The sequence below is a fragment of the Pseudophryne corroboree genome, chromosome 7 (genome assembly GCF_028390025.1).
Source record: "Pseudophryne corroboree isolate aPseCor3 chromosome 7, aPseCor3.hap2, whole genome shotgun sequence".
In the NCBI taxonomy this organism is placed as follows: domain Eukaryota; kingdom Metazoa; phylum Chordata; class Amphibia; order Anura; family Myobatrachidae; genus Pseudophryne; species Pseudophryne corroboree.
In genome coordinates this window covers 137,477,884-137,503,893 of record NC_086450.1, presented here as the reverse complement: position 1 = coordinate 137,503,893, position 26,010 = coordinate 137,477,884, and the positions used below count along the sequence as shown (strand labels likewise).

Sequence of the window (26,010 nt, the reverse complement as noted above, 5' to 3'; positions counted from 1 at the left end):
GCATGGAGGTTTGGATCAAGAACCAAATTATGCAAAGCAGGATATACAGTGTAGGACTTCTTAGGATGGGGTTATGACTTACAGTAAATGCAGCTAGAGGCAACATGCCACTCTACAGTACACTGGCACACCAACATTTCGCCACAGGGGATACTTGGGCTGCTGAGACCACTGGGAATTACTCCCATCACAGGAAAATCGTCTTGTAGAGTCTGAAATCTTGGTCGCCATGGTGACCGGTATTTGTCGAGCCTTGATTTAAGTAATACACCTTACTTTGCAAAACATAAAAGTCTGCATAACTATGGACAAGCGCACACTGCAGTCTGTTGTAAAGCCCAGAGGAATACTGGCAAATGACAAGGCCAAATAGGCTGGTCTGTGCCCACTGCAGCATTGAAGTAAAAATAAAAAACCCAGTTCTTCTATATAAAAATAAAACCATCTCACTGGATGCTGCAACAGCAGCCTTTGGCAGGAGTATTTTTCCAGTGTGCATCTAGTATTATTTGGAAAGTATACAGTGACCAGCAATCTGCATAGTTCAATGACCTGGTTGAAAGTGTCTTGTCACGTGGGTGCCCCGGGACAACAAAAATTGTGGGGGGCCCCTCCAATAAAATTACTCCTTCACCCCCCTTTACACCTCCCACCCCACCCCGTTCTCCGTGCTACCCCTTAACTCCCATGCTTTGTGACCTGGCACCTTGGACAATGCCTGCCGCTGCTTAGGCTGCATACAACGCAGAGCGGCTCCCAAGTCCCTTTATCGGCGGCACAGACGAGATCTGAGGTGCCAGCTCACAAAGTACAGGAGGTAAGGGGTTGCACGGGGAGGGAGGTTGCACTGTGTTACCCTACTGTGTGGGGGCCCCGTCGCCCCTCCCATAATCTGGCCCTGAGTAGACCTGACTGCAATGAAGATACAGGAAATTGGCTACAAAGGCACAATACAGTAGCTCTACTTATGCAATCCAGAGAACAACAAGGTTGTGGCCAAATCCTGGTTATATACACCAAAATAGACCACTGGATACTCCACTGGATCATGGCACAGTCTGGGAATCCAGACTTCAGAAATGAGCACTTGCCTGGTTCTCTGCAGGAAACTGTACAACTTCTACATGTCTTTTCTAGCATAATTTTCTAGTCTAAATAGTTGAATAGCCACCCATCATAAGATTTTAGGCCACTGCAATATTTAATGGCTGAAACAATTGTTGGAGTTTTTTTTTTTAATTCATTTTAAGGGCTGATAGTTAAGTATGGAAACCCTTGTCTGAACATGCACATCTCCCCCTCATTTCCACCCAAGTAAATATCTCAGCCTGCTTGACCAATATAAAAAGCTTTCTAAAGAAATACAAGTATGCTATGATATTGTGCACATTAAAAAATGGAGAACTGGACTACCAAGATGTTAAAATGGATTTGGCGGTCAGATCTGCCAGATAGTCTTGCCACAACCTTATTTCTGCATATTGTCATCCTCCTATATGATATCATCCACTAGCAAATCCCCAAACTCTCAGGGGGACTAATGATATTTAACTTCTGAAACTGAAATATGGAACCTGAATAGTCTGAACAACCTGAGTCAGTGACAAGGCTGAGGGTATAAGGATCCCCACAATTGCAGGAAGAACAAGTAATGCAAGACATGGTTTCCCCATCTCCAATCCTCAAGGACCTCTAACCGTATGTTTTACAGATCTCTTTAGTATAACAAGTTAAATTAGCACCACCTATGGAATTTCAAATAAGTCACAGTAATTACTGTGTACCGACTAGGAGATCTGGAAAACATGCACTAGAAATGAGTGATGAGCGGATTCGAGTAAAACCGAGTAAAACCGAATCCGCTCATCACTACTAGAAATATGCAAGGAAAGCAGTTGGGAAACTGATGTAGGATACTATGTCCACTCATGCTCCACCTTCCCAGTTTTTCCTACCACGGATTAACATTTTACACATCAGTCACAAAACCTATACAAGGGGCCAGATGTAATGCCACCCGCGTTGGCCGGAGGTGCGGGTTCCCGGCCAAACTCGGACAGTTTTTTTGAAGTGGCAATCATTTGCAAGCCAAAACCATGTCTTCAAAATTATTGCCGCTTTAAAAAAATGTCCGGCCCCAGAGCTCAAGTATTTTAAGGAGCTAAAATGACTAGAATTAGAGCACGTTATTGTTACATTTTAAGGTTATTTAAAAAAAATAAAAATTTACAGAGCATCTTAAAAATAAGGTGTTTCTAGGTTTAGTTGTATACTTATACAGCTGCTGGTCAAGATACACGTAACACATAGAAATCCAGCCCATAAATTCCAATGCTTAGGTCATATTTGGTGCCCAGATCAATGTTCTCCTGGATGCCAAAGCCAAAGTTTCAAGTGTCCGAGAAGTTGTTCTTCCTCATCTCATATTCTCTGAACTTAAGACCTTTCATTTTTTAAAGCATGGCATATACATGTGGCACTATATGAAAAGCTATACATACCTAAAATGTTAGCATTATATAGCAGCTCATGAATTGCTTACCAAGGTCAATTATGTCTGCAAAGAATTGGCACGTTTTTCCTTTCTCTTCAAGGAACGTTTGCAATTGTAATTCCACTTTATCTCTGAAACGGCACATGTGAAGTACGTCAGACAATTTCACCGAATTAGAAAAGTGTGGCTTGCTAAACAAATTACTTTTCACAAGCAGAAACTACAAATTAGCTTTTGTTTCATAAGTAATTAAATTGAAAATGATTTTCTGCAATTTTAATACTTATGGTGTGTGATACAATTATTGGAATAATTATTAAACTTGGACTAGAAAACCCTTGTTGAAAATTTAAGAACATTTTGTCACCATAAAAACAACATGCTTGGGGCATATCCTATTAGCAGGGGAGTCAAACATACATTAGTGTAATGTTTAACTATAGTTTTGCTGTGCCCTGTATTCTCCCTGAAATTTTCTAAAACCAAAGGGATCAGTGATGATTTAAAGTTTTTGTTTTCAAGGTCGGGAGTGGGGCTTTCTAGCACTTTGGACATGTTAGTCAAACACTGAGACAATGGTGGTCATTCCGAGTTGATAGCTAGCTGTCGTTGTTCGCAGCGCAGCGATCAGGCTAAAAATCTGCATTTCTGCGCATGCGTATACGGGTACAAAGACCTTTGTGGATTTGCACAGGTTCTAGCGAAGCTTTAAGTCGCACGGCACAACGCAAGAAGATTGACAGGAAGGGGGCGTTTCTGGGTGTCAACTGACCGTTTTCAGGGAGTGTTTGGAAAATGCAGGCGTGCCAGGGACAACGCAGTCGTGGCTGGGCGGGTGTGTGACGTCAAAAGCCAACCCTCTAACGTTAGAATCAACGCACACAAAGAGTAAGTCCAGGGCTGGTCTTATTTTGCACAAAATGTTTTTTACCATACATTCTTATTCTCCAAAATAAGTAGCAAACCAGATCAGCATATGATCAGAATCAAAATGTTGTCAACTGGCACTGCCTGAGAATATAGTTGGAAACTAACCCCCCTTTGAGACATAACAAAAAACCGGGGATACTGCCATGGCACGACGGGTTCTGCTTATGTCTGAAAGGGTCAGACCCTTACTGATAGTAGTGGGTCTGTGACACTGCAATCGACCATTGTTATTCCCGGGACATGCAAACCAGTCAGTGCCACAGCTTATGTGTGAAAGTTATGACCCGGGTCTTGATGACACGGGTCAAGCCTAAAAGGAGTTCACTGGTTGCCACAGTAGCGCTTAGAGATGACATCATCTCCGAGCACCCACCGTTAGACGGAAGACCCGGGTCACTGAGGTCAGGTGTGAACTGGGGACAAGTACTGAAACCCTGGCTTCAAGCCGTGCTCTATGTCCAGGGTCCAAACCAGGTTAAAGCTGTGGTTTATATCTGAATGAGGTATAACCATGATTTGCAAGTAAGTTTACCCCTCAAAATCAGTTGCTTAGCTTGAGTACCAAGAAACAAGATCAATCTCCTTTGGTCACCCATATATCTGGCTACAGATTCGGTTATTTGGCACTCCGGCTTAGCAACTGAATCTGTTCATACTCAATTGGAACGGAGTATGCTGGCACTACATAAATAAATGTCAATAAATGTGGAGCTTTTGTATAAAATGGACATTTAATATTTTTACTACCCTGTGTAGAAAAAAAACATATTGGCTAACTGGCTGCACATTCCCAGTAGGTGAATCAGTAATGTAGACCATGAAACAATAGTGAGAAGTTTCACTGAAACTACAGCACTTATAAAAAGTTCTCAAGTGCTCATGAATATGATGTTAAATCTGTACACAAAGCTCTCAGTCCATTCACTACAAGAACAATCACATTTCATGTGACTAAAGGAAGTGAGAGCTGTAATATAACAGTACAGATGCTGAAGAAATTACATATCTAATTACAGGTTTTGGCTTTCTTACCTACTTTCGCTCAATCGTTTCTGCTCTTTCCACCACACCTGTGAGTGCTGCTTGATTAGCATTTGGTCTTTTGTTATTTTAGAGGCATGCTGAAGTTTCTTGATCTGCATGGAGAAAAATAGTTAGAAATGTAAATTATGTTAAATTGACCAGTAAATCATACATGCAGGAGTGTTTGCAGACTTAGAGGGAACAAATGGTTAGCAGGAGAGAGACAGGACCACCATTGATGGGAAAGAGGTTTGTGTTACAATCTAAGGCATCAGCACTGATTTTATTAATTACACAAATACACTTTTTCTCCTATTTTCAGTTACCTTTTACAAGATATATTTGTGAGATAAAAGGGAAGACAGGCTATAATACATATTTAAATAAAATGTCAAAAATACAAACTGTTTTCATATTATGTTGTTATTATTATTAGTAGTAGTAGTATTGTAAATACAGAGGTTCTTAAAACTCAGTCCTCAAGGCACCCTATCAGTCCAGGTTTTAAGGATAGCCATGCTTGAGCACTGATGACTTCATATTTACCTCAGTCAATTTGATGTAACCATCTGTGCTGAACATATGCTTAATATCCTGGATATCCTTAAAATCTGGACTGTTGGAGTGCCTTGAGGACTGAGATTGGGAACCACTGTGTTAATAAGTAAGGAACCACAGGCCTCCACGCAGGACAGCGTTACCAGGCAACATGCGAAGGGGATTCAATTCAGCATTATGGGAGAGATGTACTATAGTGCGCCACTTATCATGCCGCTTATCGAGACAAAGACGGAATCAATAACATGTATTAACATCTCAGCAGCCAGAGTGGGGGAGAGAAAACTCCCCCTCCAGCGAACCCTGACAGAGTCACAGCGCATTAGCCTAGTGCTGATGCGCTGTGTCTTAAGATGGGTACACACTAGGCAGTGTGCTCGGTGAGCGACCGCCTAGTGCAGAGGTTCTCAAACCCGGTCCTCGGGGGCCCACACAGTGCATGTTTTGCAGGTCTCCTCACAGAATCGCAAGTGAAATAATTAGCTCCACCTGTGGACCTTTTAAAATGTGTCAGTGAGTAATTAATACACCTGTGCACCTGCTGGGTTACCTGCAAAACATGCACTGTGTGGGCTCCCGAGGACCGAGTTTGAGAACCTCTGGCCTAGTGTTTCCCCTCCCGGGCCGGGCTGCCCAACGGCGGGCATACACACTGTGCGATATCACTAATGCTATCGCACAGTGATGTCATGCTGCAGTCAGTCGGAACATGCAGCTCTGGACGATGAGTCCAAATTGAGCTGCATGCACGGTGAGACCGACGGTCGTTAACGACTCGCAGGGCCGCGCATCGCTCGTTGTCGGCGGCATACATACTGGGCGATATAGTAAACTATATTGCTCAGGAAGGGGAAAAATAAGAATTTACTTACCGATAATTCTATTTCTCGGAGTCCGTAGTGGATGCTGGGGTTCCTGAAAGGACCATGGGGAATAGCGGCTCCGCAGGAGACAGGGCACAAAAAGTAAAGCTTTATGATCAGGTGGTGTGTACTGGCTCCTCCCCCTATGACCCTCCTCCAAGCCTCAGTTAGGATACTGTGCCCGGACGAGCGTACACAATAAGGAAGGATTTATGAATCCCGGGTAAGACTCATACCAGCCACACCAATCACACCGTACAACCTGTGATCTAAACCCAGTTAACAGTATGATAACAGAGGAGCCTCTGAAAGATGGCTCCCTACAACAATAACCCGATTTAGGTAACAATAACTATGTACAATTATTGCAGATAATCCGCACTTGGGATGGGCGCCCAGCATCCACTACGGACTCCGAGAAATAGAATTATCGGTAAGTAAATTCTTATTTTCTCTATCGTCCTAGTGGATGCTGGGGTTCCTGAAAGGACCATGGGGATTATACCAAAGCTCCCAAACGGGCGGGAGAGTGCGGATGACTCTGCAGCACCGAATGAGAGAACTCCAGGTCCTCCTTAGCCAGGGTATCAAATTTGTAGAATTTTACAAACGTGTTCTCCCCCGACCACGTAGCCGCTCGGCAGAGTTGTAATGCCGAGACCCCTCGGGCAGCCGCCCAAGAAGAACCCACCTTCCTTGTGGAGTGGGCATTTACCGATTTTGGCTGTGGCAGGCCTGCCACAGAATGTGCAAGCTGAATCGTACTACAAATCCAGCGCGCAATAGTCTGCTTAGACGCAGGAGCGCCCAACTTGTTGGGAGCATATAGTATAAACAGTGAGTCAGATTTCCTGACTCCAGCTGTCCTTGAAATGTATATTTTTAAAGCTCTGACAACGTCCAACAACTTGGAGTCCTCCAAGTCGCTTGTAGCCGCAGGCACTACAATAGGCTGGTTCAGATGAAATGCTGACACCACCTTAGGGAGAAAATGCGGACGAGTCCGCAGTTCTGCCCTGTCCGAATGGAAAATCAGATATGGGCTTTTGTAAGATAAAGCTGCCAGTTCTGACACTCTCCTGGCCGAAGCCAGGGCTAGTAGCATGGTCACTTTCCATGTGAGATATTTCTTCTGGAAGAAAATCGACAGGGCCGAAATTTGAACCTTAATAGATCCCAATTTGAGACCCATAGACAATCCTGATTGCAGGAAATGTAGGAATCGACCCAGATGAAATTCCTCCGTCGGAGCACTCCGATCCTCGCACCACGCAACATATTTTCGCCAAATGCGGTGATAATGTTGCGCGGTTACTTCCTTCCTTGCTTTAATCAAGGTAGGAATGACTTCTTCCGGAATGCCTTTTCCCTTTAGGATCCGGCGTTCAACCGCCATGCCGTCAAACGCAGCCGCGGTAAGTCTTGAAACAGACAGGGACCCTGCTGAAGCAGGTCCCTTCTCAGAGGTAGAGGCCACGGATCCTCCGTGATCATCTCTTGAAGTTCCGGGTACCAAGTCCTTCTTGGCCAATCCGGAGCCACTAGTATCGTTCTTACGCCTCTTTGCCGTATAATTCTCAATACTTTTGGTATGAGAGGCAGAGGAGGAAACACATACACCGACTGGTACACCCAAGGCGTTACCAGCGCGTCCACAGCTATTGCCTGCGGATCTCTTGACCTGGCGCAATACCTGTCCAGTTTTTTGTTGAGGCGAGACGCCATCATGTCCACCATTGGTCTTTCCCAACGGGTTACAAGCATGTGGAAAACTTCTGGATGAAGTCCCCACTCTCCCGGGTGAAGGTCGTGTCTGCTGAGGAAGTCTGCTTCCCAGTTGTCCACTCCCGGGATGAACACTGCTGACAGTGCTATCACATGATTCACCGCCCAGCGAAGAATCCTTGCAGCTTCTGCCATTGCACTCCTGCTTCTTGTGCCGCCCTGTCTGTTTACATGGGCGACTGCCGTGATGTTGTCCGACTGGATCAACACCGGTTTTCCTTGAAGCAGAGGTTCTGCCTGGCTTAGAGCATTGTAGATTGCTCTTAGTTCCAGAATGTTTATGTGAAGAGACGTTTCCAGGCTCGACCACACGCCCTGGAAGTTTCTTCCTTGTGTGACTGCTCCCCAGCCTCTCAGGCTGGCGTCCGTGGTCACCAGGATCCAATCCTGTATGCCGAATCTGCGGCCCTCCAATAGATGAGCACTCTGCAACCACCACAGAAGAGATACCCTTGTCCTTGGAGACAGGGTTATCCGCTGGTGCATCTGAAGATGCGACCCTGACCATTTGTCCAGCAGATCCCTCTGGAAAACTCTTGCGTGGAATCTGCCGAATGGAATTGCTTCGTAAGAAGCCACCATTTTTCCCAGGACTCTTGTGCATTGATGTACAGACACCTTTCCTGGTTTTAGGAGGTTCCTGACAAGTTCGGATAACTCCTTGGCTTTTTCCTCCGGGAGAAAAACCTTTTTCTGAACCGTGTCCAGAATCATCCCTAAGAACAGCAGACGTGTTGTCGGAATTAACTGGGATTTTGGAATATTCAGAATCCACCCGTGCTGCTTTAGCACTTCTTGAGACAGTGCTAGTCCCATCTCTAGCTGTTCTCTGGACCTTGCCCTTATTAGGAGATCGTCCAAGTATGGGATAATTAATACGCCTTTTCTTCGAAGAAGAATCATCATCTCGCCATTACCTTGGTAAAGACCCGAGGTGCCGTGGACAATCCAAACGGCAGCGTCTGAAACTGATAGTGACAGTTCTGTACGACGAACCTGAGGTACCCCTGGTGTGAGGGGTAAATTGGAACGTGGAGATACGCATCCTTGATGTCCAAGGATACCATAAAGTCCCCTTCTTCCAGGTTCGCTATCACCGCTCTGAGTGACTCCATCTTGAACTTGAACTTTTTTATGTACAGGTTCAAGGATTTCAGATTTAGAATAGGTCTTACCGAGCCATCCGGCTTCGGTACCACAAATAGAGTGGAATAATACCCCTTTCCTTGTTGTAAAAGGGGTACCTTGACTATCACCTGCTGAGAGTACAGCTTGTGAATGGCTTCCAAGACCGTCACCCTGTCGGAGGGGGACGTTGGTAAAGCAGACTTCAGGAAACGGCGAGGTGGAGACGTCTCTAGTTCCAACCTGTAACCCTGAGATAATATCTGCAGGATCCAGGGATCCACCTGCGAGTGAGCCCACTGCGCGCTGAAATTCTTGAGACGACCCCCCACCGCCCCCGAGTCCGCTTGAGAAGCCCCAGCGTCATGCTGAGGCTTTTGTAGAAGCGGGGGAGGGCTTCTGTTCCTGGGAAGGAGCTGCCTGTTGCAGTCTCTTCCCCTTTCCTCTGCCTCGTGGCAGATATGAATATCCCTTTGCTCTCTTGTTTTTAAAGGAACGAAAGGGCTGCGGCTGAAAAGTCGGTGTCTTTTTCTGTTGGGGAGTGACTTGAGGTAAAAAGGTGGATTTCCCGGCTGTAGCCGTGGCCACCAAATCCGATAGATCAACACCAAATAACTCCTCCCCTTTATACGGCAAAACTTCCATATGCCGTTTTGAGTCCGCATCACCTGACCACTGTCGCGTCCATAAACTTCTTCTGGCCGAAATGGACATAGCACTTACCCGTGATGCCAGTGTGCAAATATCCCTCTGTGCATCACGCATATAAAGAAACGCATCCTTTATTTGCTCTAAAGACAGTAAAACATTGTCCCTATCCAGGGTATCAATATTTTCAATCAGGTACTCTGACCAAGCTACCCCAGCACTGCACATCCAGGCTGTCGCTATAGCTGGTCGTAGTATAACACCTGTATGTGTGTATATACTTTTTTGGATATTTTCCATCCTCCTATCTGCTGGATCTTTAAGTGCGGCCGTCTCAGGAGAGGGTAACGCCACTTGTTTTGATAAGCGTGTGAGCGCCTTGTCCACCCTAGGAGGTGTTTCCCAGCGCGCCCTAACCTCTGGCGGGAAAGGGTATAAAGCCAATAACTTCTTTGAAATTAGCAGTTTTTTATCGGGGGCAACCCACGCTTCATCACACACCTCATTTAATTCATCTGATTCAGGAAAAACTATAGGTAGTTTTTTCACACCCCACATAATACCCTGTTTTGTGGTACCTGTAGTATCAGCAATATGTAACGCCTCCTTCATTGCCAAAATCATATAACGTGTGGCCCTACTGGAAAATACGGTTGATTCGTCACCGTCGCCACTGGAATCAGTGCCTGTGTCTGGGTCCGTGACGACCGACTGAGGTAACGGGCGTTTTACAGCCCCTGACGGTGTTTGAGGCGCCTGGACAGGTGCTGATTGATTGTCCGGCCGTCTCATGTCGTCAAACGACTGCTTTAGCGTGTTGACACTATCCCGTAATTCCATAAATAAAGCCATCCATTCTGGTGTCGACTCCCTAGGGGGTGACATCCCCATATTTGGCAATTGCTCCGCCTCCACACCAATATCGTCCTCATACATGTCGACACACACGTACCGACACACAGCAGACACACAGGGAATGCTCTTAAAGAAGACAGGACCCCACTAGCCCTTTGGGGAGACAGAGGGAGAGTTTGCCAGCACACACCAAAAGCGCTATATATGACAGGGATAGCCTTATAATAAGTGCTCCCTATATAGCTGCTTTAATATATATAATTTTGCCACAATTTTGCCCCCCCTCTCTTGTTTTACCCTGTTTCTGTAGTGCAGTGCAGGGGAGAGCCTGGGAGCGTTCCTGACCAGCGGAGCTGTGTGAGGAAAATGGCGCTGTGTGCTGAGGAGATAGGCCCCGCCCCTTTTTCGGCGGGCTCGTCTCCCGCTCTTTAACGGATTCTGGCAGGGGTTAAATATCTCCATATAGCCCCCGGAGGCTATATTTGAGGTATTTTATGCCAAAAAATAGGTTTACATTGCTTCCCAGGGCGCCCCCCCCCAGCGCCCTGCACCCTCAGTGACTGCCGTGTGAAGTGTGCTGAGAGCAATGGCGCACAGCTGCAGTGCTGTGCGCTACCTTAAGAAGACTGAGGAGTCTTCTGCCGCCGATTCTGGACCTTCTTCTCTTTTCAGCATCTGCAAGGGGGCCGGCGGCGAGGCTCCGGTGACCATCCAGGCTGTACCTGTGATCGTCCCTCTGGAGCTAATGTCCAGTAGCCAAAGAAGCCAATCCATCCTGCACGCAGGTGAGTTCACTTCTTCTCCCCTAAGTCCCTCGTTGCAGTGATCCTGTTGCCAGCAGGACTCACTGTAAAATAAAAAACCTAAGCTAAACTTTTCTAAGCAGCTCTTTAGGAGAGCCACCTAGATTGCACCCTTCTCGGACGGGCACAAAAACCTAACTGAGGCTTGGAGGAGGGTCATAGGGGGAGGAGCCAGTACACACCACCTGATCATAAAGCTTTACTTTTTGTGCCCTGTCTCCTGCGGAGCCGCTATTCCCCATGGTCCTTTCAGGAACCCCAGCATCCACTAGGACGATAGAGAAATAAGCTATATAGTTGACTATATCGCTAAGTGTGTAGTTGTACCCACCTTTACTTCCTGCCCGGCATCACTGTTCATGCACGAGATCTCGCAAACATTGCAAGATCTAGGGGGCTATTCAGACATGAATGCAGACTGCTGCAAACCAGCCAGATCTATGTTCATCTCCGTACATACTGAGGTCCGTCCAGCATGTGTAAGGCTGCCCCGATGCGTCCCTTATGTTATATTTTTCTGATGTTTTATGTTTTCTGAAAAATGAGCGGGTTCGGTTTCTCTGAATCCGAACCCGCCAGAACTTCATGTTTTTTTTCACGGGTCCGAGCGACTCGGATCTTCCCGCCTTGCTCGGTTAACCCGAGCGCGCCCGAACGTCATCATGACGCTGTCGGATTCTCGCGAGGCTCGGATTCTATCGCGAGACTCGGATTCTATATAAGGAGCCGCGCGTCGCCGCCATTTTCACACGTGCATTGAGATTGATAGGGAGAGGACGTGGCTGGCGTCCTCTCCATTTAGACACTTGATTTACTAATTTTGGGGAGCATTAGGAGTACTCAGTAGTGTACAGTGCAGAGTTTTGCTGATAGTGACCAGTGACCACCACTTTTATTTATAATCCGTTCTCTGCCTGAAAAAAGCGATACACAGCACACAGTGACTCAGTCACATACCATATCTGTGTGCACTGCTCAGGCTCAGGCCAGTGTGCTGCATCATCTATTATCTATATATAATATTATATATCTGTCTGACTGCTCAGCTCACACAGCTTATAATTGTGGGGGAGACTGGGGAGCACTACTGCAGTGCCAGTTATAGGTTATAGCAGGAGCCAGGAGTACATAATATATTATATAGTGAGTGACCACCAGACACACAGTGCAGTTTATTTAATATATCCGTTCTCTGCCTGAAAAAAGCGATACACACAGTGACTCAGTCAGTCACATACCATATCTGTGTGCACTGCTCAGGCTCAGGCCAGTGTGCTGCATCATCTATATATATTATATATCTGTCTGACTGCTCAGCTCACACAGCTTATAATTGTGGGGGAGACTGGGGAGCACTACTGCAGTGCCAGTTATAGGTTATAGCAGGAGCCAGGAGTACATAATATTATATTAAAATTAAACAGTGCACACTTTTGCTGCAGGAGTGCCACTGCCAGTGTGACTAGTGACCAGTGACCTGACCACCAGTATATAATATTAGTAGTATACTATCTCTTTATCAACCAGTCTATATTAGCAGCAGACACAGTACAGTGCGGTAGTTCACGGCTGTGGCTACCTCTGTGTCGGCACTCGGCAGCCCGTCCATAATTGTATATACCACCTAACCGTGGTTTTTTTTTCTTTCTTTATACATACATACTAGTTACGAGTATACTATCTCTTTATCAACCAGTCTATATATTAGCAGCAGACACAGTACAGTGCGGTAGTTCACGGCTGTGGCTACCTCTGTGTCGGCACTCGGCAGTCCGTCCATAATTGTATATACCACCTAACCGTGGTTTTTTTTTCTTTCTTTATACATACATACTAGTTACGAGTATACTATCTCTTTATCAACCAGTCTATATTAGCAGCAGACACAGTACAGTGCGGTAGTTCACGGCTGTGGCTACCTCTGTGTCGGCACTCGGCAGCCCGTCCATAATTGTATATACCACCTAACCGTGGTTTTTTTTTCTTTCTTTATACATACATACTAGTTACGAGTATACTATCTCTTTATCAACCAGTCTATATATTAGCAGCAGACACAGTACAGTGCGGTAGTTCACGGCTGTGGCTACCTCTGTGTCGGCACTCGGCAGCCCGTCCATAATTGTATATACCACCTAACCGTGGTTTTTTTTTCTTTCTTTATACATACATACTAGTTACGAGTATACTATCTCTTTATCAACCAGTCTATATATTAGCAGCAGACACAGTACAGTGCGGTAGTTCACGGCTGTGGCTACCTCTGTGTCGGCACTCGGCAGCCCGTCCATAATTGTATATACCACCTAACCGTGGTTTTTTTTTCTTTCTTTATACATACATACTAGTTACGAGTATACTATCTCTTTATCAACCAGTCTATATATTAGCAGCAGACACAGTACAGTGCGGTAGTTCACGGCTGTGGCTACCTCTGTGTCGGCACTCGGCAGCCCGTCCATAATTGTATATACCACCTAACCGTGGTTTTTTTTTCTTTCTTTATACATACATACTAGTTACGAGTATACTATCTCTTTATCAACCAGTCTATATATTAGCAGCAGACACAGTACAGTGCGGTAGTTCACGGCTGTGGCTACCTCTGTGTCGGCACTCGGCAGCCCGTCCATAATTGTATATACCACCTAACCGTGGTTTTTTTTTCTTTCTTTATACATACATACTAGTTACGAGTATACTATCTCTTTATCAACCAGTCTATATATTAGCAGCAGACACAGTACAGTGCGGTAGTTCACGGCTGTGGCTACCTCTGTGTCGGCACTCGGCAGCCCGTCCATAATTGTATATACCACCTAACCGTGTTTTTTTTTTCTTTCTTTATACATACATACTAGTTACGAGTATACTATCTCTTTATCAACCAGTCTATATATTAGCAGCAGACACAGTACAGTGCGGTAGTTCACGGCTGTGGCTACCTCTGTGTCGGCACTCGGCAGCCCGTCCATAATTGTATATACCACCTAACCGTGGTTTTTTTTTCTTTCTTTATACATACATACTAGTTACGAGTATACTATCTCTTTATCAACCAGTCTATATATTAGCAGCAGACACAGTACAGTGCGGTAGTTCACGGCTGTGGCTACCTCTGTGTCGGCACTCGGCAGCCCGTCCATAATTGTATATACCACCTAACCGTGGTTTTTTTTTCTTTCTTTATACATACATACTAGTTACGAGTATACTATCTCTTTATCAACCAGTCTATATATTAGCAGCAGACACAGTACAGTGCGGTAGTTCACGGCTGTGGCTACCTCTGTGTCGGCACTCGGCAGCCCGTCCATAATTGTATATACCACCTAACCGTGGTTTTTTTTTCTTTCTTTATACATACATACTAGTTACGAGTATACTATCTCTTTATCAACCAGTCTATATTAGCAGCAGACACAGTACAGTGCGGTAGTTCACGGCTGTGGCTACCTCTGTGTCGGCACTCGGCAGCCCGTCCATAATTGTATATACCACCTAACCGTGGTTTTTTTTTCTTTCTTTATACATACATACTAGTTACGAGTATACTATCTCTTTATCAACCAGTCTATATATTAGCAGCAGACACAGTACAGTGCGGTAGTTCACGGCTGTGGCTACCTCTGTGTCGGCACTCGGCAGCCCGTCCATAATTGTATATACCACCTAACCGTGGTTTTTTTTTCTTTCTTTATACATACATACTAGTTACGAGTATACTATCTCTTTATCAACCAGTCTATATTAGCAGCAGACACAGTACAGTGCGGTAGTTCACGGCTGTGGCTACCTCTGTGTCGGCACTCGGCAGCCCGTCCATAATTGTATATACCACCTAACCGTGGTTTTTTTTTCTTTCTTTATACATACATACTAGTTACGAGTATACTATCTCTTTATCAACCAGTCTATATATTAGCAGCAGACACAGTACAGTGCGGTAGTTCACGGCTGTGGCTACCTCTGTGTCGGCACTCGGCAGCCCGTCCATAATTGTATATACCACCTAACCGTGGTTTTTTTTTCTTTCTTTATACATACATACTAGTTACGAGTATACTATCTCTTTATCAACCAGTCTATATATTAGCAGCAGACACAGTACAGTGCGGTAGTTCACGGCTGTGGCTACCTCTGTGTCGGCACTCGGCAGCCCGTCCATAATTGTATATACCACCTAACCGTGGTTTTTTTTTCTTTCTTTATACATACATACTAGTTACGAGTATACTATCTCTTTATCAACCAGTCTATATATTAGCAGCAGACACAGTACAGTGCGGTAGTTCACGGCTGTGGCTACCTCTGTGTCGGCACTCGGCAGCCCGTCCATAATTGTATACTAGTATCCAATCCATCCATCTCCATTGTTTACCTGAGGTGCCTTTTAGTTGTGCCTATTAAAATATGGAGAACAAAAATGTTGAGGTTCCAAAATTAGGGAAAGATCAAGATCCACTTCCACCTCGTGCTGAAGCTGCTGCCACTAGTCATGGCCGAGACGATGAAATGCCAGCAACGTCGTCTGCCAAGGCCGATGCCCAATGGCATAGTACAGAGCATGTCAAAACCAAAACACCAAATATCAGTAAAAAAAGGACTCCAAAACCTAAAATAAAATTGTCGGAGGAGAAGCGTAAACTTGCCAATATGCCATTTACCACACGGAGTGGCAAGGAACGGCTGAGGCCCTGGCCTATGTTCATGGCTAGTGGTTCAGCTTCACATGAGGATGGAAGCACTCAGCCTCTCGCTAGAAAACTGAAAAGACTCAAGCTGGCAAAAGCACCGCAAAGAACTGTGCGTTCTTTGAAATCCCAAATCCACAAGGAGAGTCCAATTGTGTCGGTTGCGATGCCTGACCTTCCCAACACTGGACGTGAAGAGCATGCGCCTTCCACCATTTGCACGCCCCCTGCAAGTGCTGGAAGGAGCACCCGCAGTCCAGTTCCTGATAGTCAGATTGAAGATGTCAGTGTTGAAGTACACCAGGATGAGGAGGATATGGGTGTTGCTGGCGCTGGGGAGGAAATTGACCAGGAGGATTCTGATGGTGAGGTGGTTTGTTTAAGTCAGGCACCCGGGGAGACACCTGTTGTCCGTGGGAGGAATATGGCCGTTGACATGCCAGGTGAAAATACCCAAAAAATCAGCTCTTCGGTGTGGAGGTATTTCACCAGAAATGCGGACAACAGGTGTCAAGCCGTGTGTTCCCTTTGTCAAGCTGTAATAAGTAGGGGTAAGGACGTTAACCACCTCGGAACATCCTCCCTTATACGTCACCTGCAGCGCATTCATAATAAGTCAGTGACAAGTTCAAAAACTTTGGGTGACAGCGGAAGCAGTCCACTGACCAGTAAATCCCTTCCTCTTGTAACCAAGCTCACGCAAACCACCCCACCAACTCCCTCAGTGTCAATTTCCTCCTTCCCCAGGAATGCCAATAGTCCTGCAGGCCATGTCACTGGCAAGTCTGACGAGTCCTCTCCTGCCTGGGATTCCTCCGATGCATCCTTGCGTGTAACGCCTACTGCTGCTGGCGCTGCTGTTGTTGCCGCTGGGAGTCGATGGTCATCCCAGAGGGGAAGTCGTAAGCCCACTTGTACTACTTCCAGTAAGCAATTGACTGTTCAACAGTCCTTTGCGAGGAAGATGAAATATCACAGCAGTCATCCTACTGCAAAGCGGATAACTGAGTCCTTGACAACTATGTTGGTGTTAGACGTGCGTCCGGTATCCGCCGTTAGTTCACAGGGAACTAGACAATTTATTGAGGCAGTGTGCCCCCGTTACCAAATACCATCTAGGTTCCACTTCTCTAGGCAGGCGATACCGAGAATGTACACGGACGTCAGAAAAAGACTCACCAGTCTCCTAAAAAATGCAGTTGTACCCAATGTCCACTTAACCACGGACATGTGGACAAGTGGAGCAGGGCAGGGTCAGGACTATATGACTGTGACAGCCCACTGGGTAGATGTATGGACTCCCGCCGCAAGAACAGCAGCGGCGGCACCAGTAGCAGCATCTCGCAAACGCCAACTCTTTCCTAGGCAGACTACGCTTTGTATCACCGCTTTCCAGAATACGCACACAGCTGAAAACCTCTTACGGCAACTGAGGAAGATCATCGCGGAATGGCTTACCCCAATTGGACTCTCCTGTGGATTTGTGGCATCGGACAACGCCAGCAATATTGTGTGTGCATTAAATATGGGCAAATTCCAGCACGTCCCATGTTTTGCACATACCTTGAATTTGGTGGTGCAGAATTTTTTAAAAAACGACAGGGGCGTGCAAGAGATGCTGTCGGTGGCCAGAAAAATTGCGGGACACTTTCGGCGTACAGGCACCACGTACAGAAGACTGGAGCACCACCAAAAACTACTGAACCTGCCCTGCCATCATCTGAAGCAAGAAGTGGTAACGAGGTGGAATTCAACCCTCTATATGCTTCAGAGGTTGGAGGAGCAGCAAAAGGCCATTCAAGCCTATACAATTGAGCACGATATAGGAGATGGAATGCACCTGTCTCAAGTGCAGTGGAGAATGATTTCAACGTTGTGCAAGGTTCTGATGCCCTTTGAACTTGCCACACGTGAAGTCAGTTCAGACACTGCCAGCCTGAGTCAGGTCATTCCCCTCATCAGGCTTTTGCAGAAGAAGCTGGAGGCATTGAAGAAGGAGCTAAAAGGGAGCGATTCCGCTAGGCATGTGGGACTTGTGGATGCAGCCCTTAATTCGCTTAACAAGGATTCACGGGTGGTCAATCTGTTGAAATCAGAGCACTACATTTTGGCCACCGTGCTCGATCCTAGATTTAAAGCCTACCTTGGATCTCTCTTTCCGGCAGACACAGGTCTGCTGGGGTTGAAAGACCTGCTGGTGACAAAATTGTCAAGTCAAGCGGAACGCGACCTGTCAACATCTCCTCCTTCACATTCTCCCGCAACTGGGGGTGCGAGGAAAAGGCTCAGAATTCCGAGCCCACCCGCTGGCGGTGATGCAGGGCAGTCTGGAGCGACTGCTGATGCTGACATCTGGTCCGGACTGAAGGACCTGACAACGATTACGGACATGTCGTCTACTGTCACTGCATATGATTCTCTCAACATTGATAGAATGGTGGAGGATTATATGAGTGACCGCATCCAAGTAGGCACGTCACACAGTCCGTACTTATACTGGCAGGAAAAAGAGGCAATTTGGAGGCCCTTGCACAAACTGGCTTTATTCTACCTAAGTTGCCCTCCCACAAGTGTGTACTCCGAAAGAGTGTTTAGTGCCGCCGCTCACCTTGTCAGCAATCGGCGTACGAGGTTACATCCAGAAAATGTGGAGAAGATGATGTTCATTAAAATGAATTATAATCAATTCCTCCGCGGAGACATTGACCAGCAGCAATTGCCTCCACAAAGTACACAGGGAGCTGAGATGGTGGATTCCAGTGGGGACGAATTGATAATCTGTGAGGAGGGGGATGTACACGGTGATATATCGGAGGGTGAAGATGAGGTGGACATCTTGCCTCTGTAGAGCCAGTTTGTGCAAGGAGAGATTAATTGCTTCTTTTTTGGGGGGGGTCCAAACCAACCCGTCATATCAGTCACAGTCGTGTGGCAGACCCTGTCACTGAAATGATGGGTTGGTTAAAGTGTGCATGTCCTGTTTTGTTTATACAACATAAGGGTGGGTGGGAGGGCCCAAGGACAATTCCATCTTGCACCTCTTTTTTCTTTTCTTTTTCTTTGCATCATGTGCTGATTGGGGAGGGTTTTTTTGGAAGGGACATCCTGCGTGACACTGCAGTGCCACTCCTAGATGGGCCCGGTGTTTGTGTCGGCCACTAGGGTCGCTAATCTTACTCACACAGTCAGCTACCTCATTGCGCCTCTTTTTTTCTTTGCGTCATGTGCTGTTTGGGGAGGGTTTTTTGGAAGGGACATCCTGCGTGACACTGCAGTGCCACTCCTAGATGGGCCCGGTGTTTGTGTCGGCCACTAGGGTCGCTAATCTTACTCACACAGCTACCTCATTGCGCCTCTTTTTTTCTTTGCGTCATGTGCTGTTTGGGGAGGGTTTTTTGGAAGGGACATCCTGCGTGACACTGCAGTGCCACTCCTAGATGGGCCCGGTGTTTGTGTCGGCCACTAGGGTCGCTAATCTTACTCACACAGCTACCTCATTGCGCCTCTTTTTTTCTTTGCGTCATGTGCTGTTTGGGGAGGGTTTTTTGGAAGGGACATCCTGCGTGACACTGCAGTGCCACTCCTAGATGGGCCCGGTGTTTGTGTCGGCCACTAGGGTCGCTAATCTTACTCACACAGCTACCTCATTGCGCCTCTTTTTTTCTTTGCGTCATGTGCTGTTTGGGGAGGGTTTTTTGGAAGGGCCATCCTGCGTGACACTGCAGTGCCACTCCTAGATGGGCCCGGTGTTTGTGTCGGCCACTAGGGTCGCTAATCTTACTCACACAGCTACCTCATTGCGCCTCTTTTTTTCTTTGCGTCATGTGCTGTTTGGGGAGGGTTTTTTGGAAGGGCCATCCTGCGTGACACTGCAGTGCCACTCCTAGATGGGCCCGGTGTTTGTGTCGGCCACTAGGGTCGCTAATCTTACTCACACAGCTACCTCATTGCGCCTCAAATTTTAGGACTAAAAATAATATTGTGAGGTGTGAGGTATTCAGAATAGACTGAAAATGAGTGTAAATTATGGTTTTTGAGGTTAATAATACTTTGGGATCAAAATGACCCCCAAATTCTATGATTTAAGCTGTTTTTTAGTGTTTTTTGAAAAAAACACCCGAATCCAAAACACACCCGAATCCGACAAAAAAAATTCGGTGAGGTTTTGCCAAAACGCGTTCGAACCCAAAACACGGCCGCGGAACCGAACCCAAAACCAAAACACAAAACCCGAAAAATTTCAGGCGCTCATCTCTATGAAAAATGTGGTTTCTCTGTTTTGTCTGATCGAAAACTTGTGTCATTTGATGTTTATCATTATTTAATCTGTAAAAATGTAAATATGTAAATTTTGTTGCAATTGTTTAAATAAAAAACATACCCCTATGCGTCCGTAATTAGATTGCTGAGGCATCAGATCAAAGGTTGACCCCTGACATCAGGCGGTCAGCGGACATTTTCTTTCAGAGCTGCTACATGTGACATCACGCAGCCGTCCCAAAAATGGTCCTGGCCCCCGATTTGCCGGCGCCACCCCTGTAACGCTGTAATTCCACCCTCGCAACGCCCGTGCCTGTCAATCATATTGTGGCCGCATCCTTCAGGGATGCGCACGTGCGCAACGTGTGGTGTGCGTGCATAGACCACCTGGATGCGCCCATTGCGAGCAACCATGCAGCTGTGGTCTGAATCAGTCCCCTAGTGATAGCCTGGACTCCCACAGAAGCAGATCCAGGTATGTACACACTGGCATGTAATCCTGTTCCCTTTTGTGATCTGAGAATGTGGTCTATTGTGAGTCTAAAGGAACTCTCCAAAATTAGGGTGTCATCTGTACATTATGGGAGTTTATAAATAATAAAGGTGCAAATCTGCACTAAAACAAATGCAACTAATCAGAGCCGTAAGTAGACTTTTTGATGCCCTGTGCAAGATAGATAATGCTGCAACTATGTGATAAAGTCAACAATCTGCAAATTGATCTACACTGCTTATGCACTTATATCAAGAGTATGTGTGAAATAATCATTTCTGTTTGATGAATGATCAAAACAACCTAAACAACTGGATTCCAACAGATCATATCTCCGTCGACTCAAAGCACTATGTTTAGAAAAGTGGTTATGCTTTGGGCAGCTTAATTGATTGACTAAAACTGGCTAAACAAATGGCAATTAATTATCTAGTTTGGCTAAATTATACTAAATTGAGGTGAGACACTCCTATCTTTTCTACACATCTCTGATCAAAACTCACCAAATGTCCAGCAGTATATACTGCTGCACCTGTGTATAATGCCCACATATACTCATCATATATTGTGTGTTAATCTATCTCTGATACTAGCCAGTGCCTACTGAGCCATTTACCTCACCGCACGTCCCTGCAGAAGACTTATGCCAACACAAAGTTAATTAGGCCTCAATTTGCACCATGTCACACCTTAATTCATACCACAAGTCGCAGTTAAGCAACAAACTCCCCAAATACATTTCAACCTACTGTTGTCTCTGTTCTGTTTTTTATGTTCCTGTGCCCTTTTAGTCAGCTGGTGCAGCCCACATGAAATCACTGCCTGCCTCTGCCACGGAAGTGAGTGCTGCAGGTAACTTGGTGGGCTTTTATAAGCATTCTTAATTATAATGGTTTTCACAGGTTGCTTTTTGGAAACGGTGCATTGAGGTGCATTTTGTGTGCGTCTTTGGTGGGGCTTTGAATGAGTTTTAGGGGAAAAAATGGTTTTCACATGTCAACACTCTAAAAAAAAGATGGTGCATTGATTTCGTGCATTAAGGTGTGTTTTTTAACGTAATTTTAGTGCGAATTCTAAATACTAATACGAATCAGTAAATTTGAGATTTACACTGATACCAATATTACTTTAACGATGTTTGTACCGATGATGATCTGTCGCATGATTTGTCGCAAACTGGAGTGCGAAGTCACATACGACATAAAACTTCAATGCAAAATAATCCTTAGTAAATTTGCGATTCGCAAAATTGCATTTTTTTAAATAAAAATAAATAAATAAAAATACCTTTAGTAAATTTACCCCCCCCAGTGTGTTTTGAATTCCCGTAATACTTGGGACTTAATAATTAGAATCCAGGCATTTTTTATGGCTCAAAAACATCTGGGATCCCAGGTTTTCTAATTGGCTTCTCTAGTCATACAGTTCTGTATTTTCTGTAGCTCTTTATTGAAACATAAACTATTGTTTTTAATGACCTATAAAATGCTGCTATTTTCACTCATTTTCAAGTGTGCGTCATTTACAAATGTTCCTCTAAACTCGTTTTCTTCTAGTCCCTTTGCTTTACACATTAGAGAACCCCAAATTTGTCACATTTATATTCATATTTTTTATTTAGTTTTCTAATACAAAAAAAAAGTCACTAGGTATAAATTCTTAGGGACTGTTTTTATATATAACTTAGGGGGTCATTCCGATCTGATCGAACGCTAGCTATTTTTTGCAGCGCTGCGATCAGATCAAAACTCGACAAAACTGCGCATGCGTATCAGGTGAAAACTCAGCAAAACTGCGTACCTCAATGTGCAGGTGCGTCGTGCGGGTATACAGCGGATCGGTGCTGGGCGATGGATTTAACGAAGAATCCATTCGCACAGCTGATCGCAAGAAGATTGACAGGAAGAAGGCGCTTATGGATGTCAACTGACCATTTTCAGGGAGTGGTTGGGAAAACGCAGGCGTGTCCAAGCGTTTGCAGGGCGGGTGTCTGACATCAATTTCTGGGACCAAAAAGACTGGAGTGATCTGGAGTAAGTCCAGAGCTACTCAGAAGCTGCACAAACTGTTTTTGTACCGCTCGGCTGCAAAGGCGTTCGCGCACTTGCAAAGCAAAAATACACTCCCCCATAGGTGGCGACTATCTGTTCGCAGCGCTGCAAAAAATAGCAAGCGATTAACACGGAATGACCCCCTTATTTATTTAATTTATTTTAGTATTTCTATGTTAAGTAAAGTTAGTATTCATTTGCTTGTTTTCTAGCATACAGTTTGTTCTGTTAAAAAATCGTAGACAATTTTAAATATATGATAGTTATTAAGGGGACTATTCATCACTGGTGGCCAGATGGTCCGCTAAGATCCCTCTTCGCAACCCCAGACCTAATTCACATAGGAAGGAGTGGGGCCCCGAGAACCAGCATTTCTGCATGTGTAACAGGCCATTTTACTGATGATGAATAGGCCCCTAAGTGTTCTACAGTATGTTCAGTTTTAATGTGCTTGTTCATTAATTGTTTGTTTGTTTGTTTGTTTGTTTTTATGTTTGGCCCACTGCTTTCCCTATCTGCAATGGAGGAAATCTGTTCTACAAAATGAATTTTCTCCTGCTGCTGCGGCCGACATCACTCCCGAAATCGCGCCCCAGAATGCCTTGATAGCGGCATCCTGGGGCACATATGCCAGAACGAAAAAGTGCCAGGAGGGGAACATAACCCAGTACCCTAACCCAGTACATCTCTGCTGATCTCTGCATATGCAGAGATCAGCTGCAGCATGGAAGATCAGTCGCCCCTGCCCCGCTGCGCTCTGCAATTAGGTGTTAGCTGGGGGGGGGGGGGGAGATTATATAATAAAAATTATACACATGTGACAAATGGGGAGGGCACTAAACAGTAGGTGGTCCATTGGGGTTGAGGGGGCTCTGCCACTGGAATCTATTATCACTATGGGGTGTGGGCAGATAACATCGGGTATCTTTTGCCACTAAGGGGGGCTATTTCTGATGGGGGGTGGGAAGTAATTTTACAATGGTATATATATATATATATATATATATATATATATATATATATGTGTGTAAGAAAGGTGCAAATAGCACTACAACCTAATGCCGTGCAACCAGATAACTCCAGGAGAGGAGACTTTGTACTGAGTATCTTAATAAGGCATATAACATGCAAAAAGTCACAATGATTAAATAAAGTAAATAAACACTCCCAATCATATAGGTGTTGCAACCAGATTTCAAAGCAGTCCAATTCCCAAAGGGACTAGTTTTAAAAATGTTCTAGTAGTAAATCAGTCGCGCCTTCAGTGTTTAGAGATAGTTCATTCAGAAATCCTCAGATAACAACCAAATATGCGTACCAGACATAAGTGGAGCAGCTGCTTGATACAGGGTGTCTTTGCATCAGGGTTTCCCTTGTTTGTACTCCTTCTCCTCTTAAGGGGGGTACACACGGAGCAATAATCTAAGCAATCTGACTAGATTGCTTAGATTTTCAGCAAGATCGCTCCGTGTGTAGCCCTAACAGCGATGCAGGCCAATCTAGCGGGTCGCTCACTTCACCCGCTGGGTGAAATGAGCGGCCCCCCGTCTCCCCCCGCACGCTCAGCACACATCGCGCTGTGCTGAGCGCCGGGAGAGATGTGTGCTGAGCGGTTCGCTCACCACACATCTCTCCCGCATCGGGCCGTGAGTACTGGCCTTTATATCCGTCCGGATGTTTGTGTGGAGTTTGTACGTGTAAATATGCAAGACATTGTATCAATAGTATGCTCTTAAAAGTGACATGGTTATGATTTGTGCAATATTTGCAATAAAGTGAGTATGTGCAAAAAAAAAAAGTGCTAGAGTGCTAAAAAAAACTATGTTATTATTAAAAATGTGTTAACCCATTTAGGTAATGTGCTTAGTTACCATTTATTAAGGGTGCAACACCAAGCAATTAGTGTTAATAAAAGGCTTTAGGTAATACTCATATAAAGCACTCACGTTTTTAAACTGCACTATATTGGATGATGCTCTTGTCATTTAATCATCAAGTTGGAGTGCCTTAAAATTAGAAACTACTCCCAGATGGGATGGAAAGCCTCTGATAGTGTAGTACTATTAAAAAATATTTAATATAAAAGAATTCATAGATGACAAAACATATAGATGGACTGGTACAATTTAAAATAACATGAATGCTTATTTGTAGATTCTCACAGGTGTCCAACGCGTTTCATCCCTTATTTTCATGCTGGGACTTCCTCAGGGGTCAATTGTGACGGGCCCTGCACCTCCATAACTTATATTTACTAATAGTGTACCCAAAAGGGGACTTCGCGCCCGATCGTGACGCGGAAGTAACTACCGCGTATGCACGGGATTTTGGAAAGCCGCGCAATTACAGCAAAGGCCCACTGAACTACAGGAAGAAGGTGTTACTGTGCATGTGCGTCCTAGAGAGCAGACAGCGCATGAATAGCGGCTTAAACTATGACAAATAGTATATCTAGCTTGATGTGTTATAGTGTTCGAGGGGCACTAAGTCGTGGGCTCAACTTGAACTAGTTGCACAAAAGATGTAATACCCTATTTTGATTAATAAAGGTGTTAGTAAAGTGCAGGGATCGTCACAACAGTTTTTCTATTTCAATCTTATGCACTTTATATGTAAAGGTTAAATTAAAATTGTTCACAGAAATTAATTGGAAAAAAATCAATAAAAGAATAATTTCCAGATCAACAAAATATCGTCTATGTATCTGCGATATATAAGAATGTTGGGACGGTATTTGTCATTCTTATATATTTGGTCTTTCTCCCAGCTTCCCATATGTAAGTTGGCGAAACTGGGAGCAAAAACCGTACCCATTGCGGTCCCGCAGACCTGTAAATAAAAATCATTAAGAAATTTTAAATAGTTATGAGTGAGGGTGAAATTGATTAAAAGACATATAATTTAACCTTTACATATAAAGTGCATAAGATTGAAATAGAATATCTGGACCTAATACTCACATCAGAAGGAACAAAGATAATCACCAGAAATTACATTAAGGCAGTGGATAAAAACCATACAGAAAGTTTAAGCCCTCTTTACACACTCAGCGCAACATAAATGTATACATAAAGGTATACGTCCATTTTATCTTTTGAATGTTGATGTCACTTCTTATGATTCCTCCGGAAGGTGCTCTCTGATCCGTTGTCTCCAAAATGTGGAAATAAAAACAAAAAAAAACCACCAATGTGTATATCGTCCTTTTTTTTTAAAAATAATTCGTCTCTATATCAGTTGTATCTAAGTCAGACTTGGCTTCAGCGTACCGAGACTCACACAAAATAGCATGGATATATGTTCATAGAGGTTTCTTTATCTTCTCTTCCCAAATATCTAGTGTTCAATTCACCACAAAGTGTAAAAACAGAAGTGGAATAAGTGTGGAATAGTTCTGTTGGAAGCATACAGGATAAACAAAGACTCTG

At 44.9% G+C, this 26,010-nt stretch overlaps 1 protein-coding gene across 4 annotated transcripts in view; it reads right to left on the bottom strand.

The window, feature by feature from the left end:
* Positions 1-26,010, bottom strand: part of CCDC148 (coiled-coil domain containing 148) — a 739,559-nt gene that overhangs the window by 328,989 nt on the left and 384,560 nt on the right. For all 4 annotated transcript variants that reach the window (XM_063933692.1, XM_063933693.1, XM_063933695.1 and 1 more), the window contains 2 exons: positions 4,457-4,560; positions 2,543-2,625 (listed from right to left, as the gene is read on the bottom strand). In XM_063933692.1, coding sequence (XP_063789762.1) covers positions 2,543-2,625; positions 4,457-4,560 — 187 coding nt within the window. The remainder of the gene's footprint in view (positions 1-2,542; positions 2,626-4,456; positions 4,561-26,010) is intronic.